The sequence below is a fragment of the Cucumis melo genome, chromosome 4 (assembly GCF_025177605.1).
Source record: "Cucumis melo cultivar AY chromosome 4, USDA_Cmelo_AY_1.0, whole genome shotgun sequence".
NCBI lineage: Eukaryota > Viridiplantae > Streptophyta > Magnoliopsida > Cucurbitales > Cucurbitaceae > Cucumis > Cucumis melo.
In genome coordinates this window covers 12,871,978-12,877,078 of record NC_066860.1, presented here as the reverse complement: position 1 = coordinate 12,877,078, position 5,101 = coordinate 12,871,978, and the positions used below count along the sequence as shown (strand labels likewise).

General features: G+C 36.1%; 1 protein-coding gene across 1 annotated transcript; it reads left to right on the top strand.

The window, feature by feature from the left end:
- Positions 1 to 416: 416 nt before the first annotated feature.
- LOC103490059 (geraniol 8-hydroxylase-like) lies at positions 417 to 2,220 on the top strand. The gene is made up of 2 exons (XM_051083338.1): positions 417 to 1,425; positions 1,530 to 2,220. Exons 1-2 carry the CDS (start codon positions 547 to 549, stop codon positions 2,127 to 2,129), a joined length of 1,479 nt encoding a protein of 492 aa, XP_050939295.1. The 5' UTR covers positions 417 to 546; the 3' UTR covers positions 2,130 to 2,220.
- Positions 2,221 to 5,101: the final 2,881 nt, after the last annotated feature.

Here is a 5,101-nt window from a genome sequence, read left to right as displayed (position 1 = left end):
CGTGAATTTTAAAAAAAATTAATAACCCAACCCACATAACCCTTCCCCAAAGATATCTTATCATAAAATTCGCATAAACCTATCTACACAATCTTTCCCCTAAACACATCTTATTCATAATACTATCATAACCTTTCCCACACAACTCTTCCTCCAAACACCTTTATCATAGTCTTACATTTCTAAACCCTTCGTTTAAACAAAGGTTATGATAAAACTAGGTTGATCATAATACTAGTTTTATCATAACACTAACCTTTGCATAACCCAACCCTTCCCCTAAACGCACTCTAAGTTCATCATAACCTTAACTTCCCATAACCCAACCCTTCCCCTTAAGCTTATATGAAGTTGTTTACCCAATGTAACTAATTATATTTTAGAATAATACATATATATATATATATATATATATATATATATATATATATATATATATGTTTGTTCACGTTGCCTTGATTGAGTAGGAAGTGGAAAACGAGTTTTCTTAAGCCTTCAGAACTATAATTGAGAAAGTGATTACACAGAATCGTAACCTCACTAGCAATGGAGTTTTGGACCTTCATCCTCTTTCTTTCAGTTGTCTTCTTCATTTCTAGGCTTAAATCGAAGTCCACAAGTTCATCGAACAAGCTACCTCCGGGACCAAACCCTCTACCGCTCATCGGAAATCTCTTGGATCTCGGCGACAAGCCTCACAAGTCACTAGCCACCATGGCTAAGGTACACGGTCAAATTATAAGTTTGAAACTTGGACGAGTTACAGCCGTGGTTATTTCTTCTTCCGCCATGGCTAAAGAGGTTCTGCAAACCAACGACCAATTTTTGTGCAACAGAACTGTTCCAGATGCGTTGACCGCTCACAGCCACCACGAACTCGGATTTCCATGGATTCCTGTTTCTTCTCTCTGGAGAAACTACCGCAAAATATGCAACAACATGTTGTTTGCCGGAAAAATTCTGGACATGAATGAGAATCTCCGTCGGAAGAAAGTGGAAGAGCTTGTGGAGATTGTTCGGAAAAGTGCGTTGAAGGGGGAAGCGGTGGATTTAGGGAGGTTAGTGTTCACTACTACATTGAATCTGCTGTCCAACACAATTTTGTCTGTTGATTTAGCAGATCCGAGTTCTGAATTAGCAAAAGAATTCAAGAAATACGTGTGGGGAATTATGGAAGAAGCCGGAAAACCAAATTTGAGTGATTATTTCCCTATGTTGAGGAAGTTTGACATTCAAGGAATGAGGAAGAGGATGGAAATTCATATGCGAAATGTGTTGAATATTTTAGACTCAATGATTAAACAGAGGATGAAACAACAAGAATTAAATCCTGATTCTGTTCCAAAAAACGATTTGTTGCACTGTCTACTCAAGAACGACACTGACACCAAAATCGATGGGAATCAGATGATACATCTACTACTTGTAAGAATCGTCTAGCTACTATAAATTTGTTTGATTGTTTAATAAAAAATGAAAATGAAAAAGCACTATATCTGATGCAACGATTTTGTTTATTTTGTGGATAGGTACTGTTCGTAGCAGGCTCAGATACAACTTCGTCGACATTGCAATGGGCAATGGCGGAGCTATTGAGAAATCCAGATAAATTAGCAAAAGCTCAAGCAGAAATTAGGAAATTAGTTTTGGAGAAGAATAGAATAGTTGAAGAAGCAGACATTCCAAGGTTGCCATATCTACAAGCGGTGGTGAAGGAAACTTTTCGATTGCATCCAGTAGTTCCATTGTTGCTACCACGTAAGGCGCAACAAGAAGTGGAAATTGCAAGTTTCACAATCCCTAAAGATGCTCAAATTATGATAAATATTTGGGCAATGGGAAGGGATCCGACGAAGTGGGAGAATCCAGAATGTTTCGAACCAGAGAGGTTTTTGGGATCGGAGATTGACGTGAGAGGGCGGAGCTTTGAGCTTATTCCGTTTGGAGGAGGGAGGAGGATTTGCCCTGGAATTCCATTGGCGATGAGAATGATGCATTTGATATTGGGTTCATTGATTAGTTTCTTCGATTGGAAGGTTGAAGATGGATTTGAGGTGAACATGGAAGATAAATTTGGGATCACCGTGGAAATGGCTCATCCACTTCGAGCCATCCCTTCGCTAATATGATTTAGAGTAAAAACAAGGTAATTAGAATGGGTGGCATATTTTCTTTTTTAAGAAGTTGATAGACTTGGTAACTTTGTTCGACTTGGTCCTAGAATAATTTTGCTATATAATCGTTATGTTTGTTACTTATATTCTCTTGAATCTAATTATTGCTATATCATTGATAAACATTTTCTTTTAGCTATTATTTTCTTTATACCAAACTGTAGGAGTAGGTCATAATAATGGATATTGCAGCCTAAGATGCACTGACCAGTACAATCAATAATATATGTGTAAAATAGGAATCAGACAACCTTTTTTTTATACACTTTTTGTTATACAGTAAATCTTGTAACTTACCTCTCTTTACCAATATAAAAGGAGAGCTACAAATCTGTTCACCAATAATTTTTGACAAAAATTTTAGTGTACTTATCTTCAAGTTGTGAAAAACAAATCTTGTCGTGGATCACATAGGCATCTTCATAGTTGAACAATGTAAAATTTCCAATGTTCTTCTTCATCTCTTTTATCACCACATGCAAGACAAGATTCTCCTTTAAAAAGCTTCATAAAAACCTTGAATCTACCAGAGAAAAGAGAAAAGAAAGTGAGAGAAATTGGTGAGCTTTTAGCTTCTGTTCAATACAAAAACCATTTTTATTTTACGTAAAAATATCCCAAATTCTTTGTGGTGTTTCCAAAGGCCACTAACGTGGCTTTTTCTCTTAAAAGATTTAGATATTTGGAAAACTGCAAAAAATAGGTTAAAAAAAAGGGTTAAATGACTTTTGGGATAGTTTTTGAAAATGAGGAGTTTTAGGACAATTTAGGTGTGAAGGGACAAAATTGCCCTTCATTAAATTCCTCTTTCTCTTTCCCTTTCCCTTCTCTTCCACGTAAAAGCTTTTGCTTTCTCTTCTCTTTCTGTAGAGTTTCCCTTTCCCTTCTCTTTCGCGTAAAACACCTGAAGTAAAAAAAAAAAATCGCTCTGCTCCGATACTTTGCTCTGCTTCAGTGTCGTTCGAAGATACTCTGGCCATTCGTCGCTTGCCGTTCGTCGGTCCTCCAGTGCATTTCGTCGCTCCTCCTTTTCGAACCATTCAATCAACTTTGAGCATTTTCTCTTATTTCGGTGAGTTTCATCTCTAACCCATTTTCAAATAAATTTGCTGTAAATGTTTGGTTTAGGTATTTGTTGCGAGTTTCATCCGTAAATGTCTGGTTTAGGCTATTTTGGAATGGTCTTATTTGCTGTAAATTAGTTTAGTCAAAGTTTGGTTTAGGTTCTTAGAAAGTTCAATGGGTAGTGAAAAATGCACAATTCAATTGGGTCAAATAGAGGAGGAGTAAGCAATAGGAATAGAAGGAATAGAGGGGTTTTTTTTTTCTTATGTACATTGCTTTCTATCTATTATGTATTATCTTATATTGTGAGCAATTTTTCATGCTGCTATGGATGCTTCTCAAACCACTCTAGCTTCTTCTTTGATCACTTTCTCCCACCTGCATTTTATGCATTAGTTTGAATTGTTCTTATGCATGTTTAGTAAGTCTCTTAGACCCTCATGGTTTATCTCGCGCGTATCTCGCGCGTATCTCGCACGCATCTTGCACCTTCCAAACTTTCACTATTTATTTCAAAATCAAATTGGTACACCTCCTGATCCATTTAGAGCTATTCTTTGCATGTTTAGTAAGTCTCTTAGGCCCTCATGCTTTATCTCGCATATATCTCACACACATCTCGCACCTTCCAAACTTTGCATCTCGCAATTATGTTTGTTATTTCTTTGCATCTCGCGAACATCTCACAGGCATCTCGTAGGTTTTTAAGTTTAAATGCTTAATCTCAAATGAATTATATACTTATATCTATGTGATTTAGGGTGCTTTTAGCTACTGTTTTTTAATCTCACAAATAAGTCATGCACTTTTTTTTATGTGATATGTCAACTTCTAAGTTCAAATCAATTTTTGCAGGAACTAAAAAACTTAAGGTAGTTTAAGGATGTCACATGTTCGGATTTTAGTGCGTTACAGTGGTGCATAGGATGAGGGACGAAGAAAATATGAAGGAGGCATGTTAAAAGGCATGTTGTCAGTAAAGAAATAACACACAAAGATTTACAAGATGAATTATATGATCTTGCAGAAGTTGACCCTACAAAGTTCGACATAAAGATAAGATGTATATATGAGATAAAAGGGGAAAATAAAGCTCCTCTATTTGAGTTAAGCAATGACCATGGTTTGAAGTTTTATATTCTTAGTGAAAATCCATTGGAGGTCCCCCTATACGTATCATTTGAGCCTAGAAGCAATCAAAGCAAGAAAGTGTGAAACAAAGATTACAATTCAGTATCTGGGAGCAACCAAGTTCATAATTTAAACCCTCATCCTCCAATTGCAATGGATACATTAGATGAGAATGAAGTCGATATTGGTGAAGTTCAGGTTGGCTTGTGTGATAACATGATATGGACCACTTTGGCTATATGGGAATCATATGGTTCATATGATTCAAAAGATGATACTTTTACATGGGAGTCAGTTGAGATGAACAATGAATCGTTTGACATCCCACAACAAAGAGATGCTCCTACAAAAGATTGCAAAGGAAAAGCTAAAGTTCACTACAACTTTTCTAGTCGAAAATTGAAGACAAAAAGAAGTGGTTGGTTTAAAGAAAGCTCTACAAGTGAGGAGTTGGATGTAGGACAAATATTTTTTTGCAAGAGAGATTTGTCCAATGAGATTAAGTGTATTGGCAATGAAAATTGTATTTCAATTTGTAGTAAAAAAGTCTACAAAAGAGGTTCTTTTTGTTAGATGCATTGACAACAAGTGTGGTTGGAGATTGCGAGTGGTGAGATTGAAGGATTCAAATATATTCAAGATTAAAAAGTATGTCAAAGTTCATTCTTGTTCTCTTGAGTTTTTGAATCGTCACCATAGGCAAGCAAAATCTTGGGCTGTTGGAGAATTAA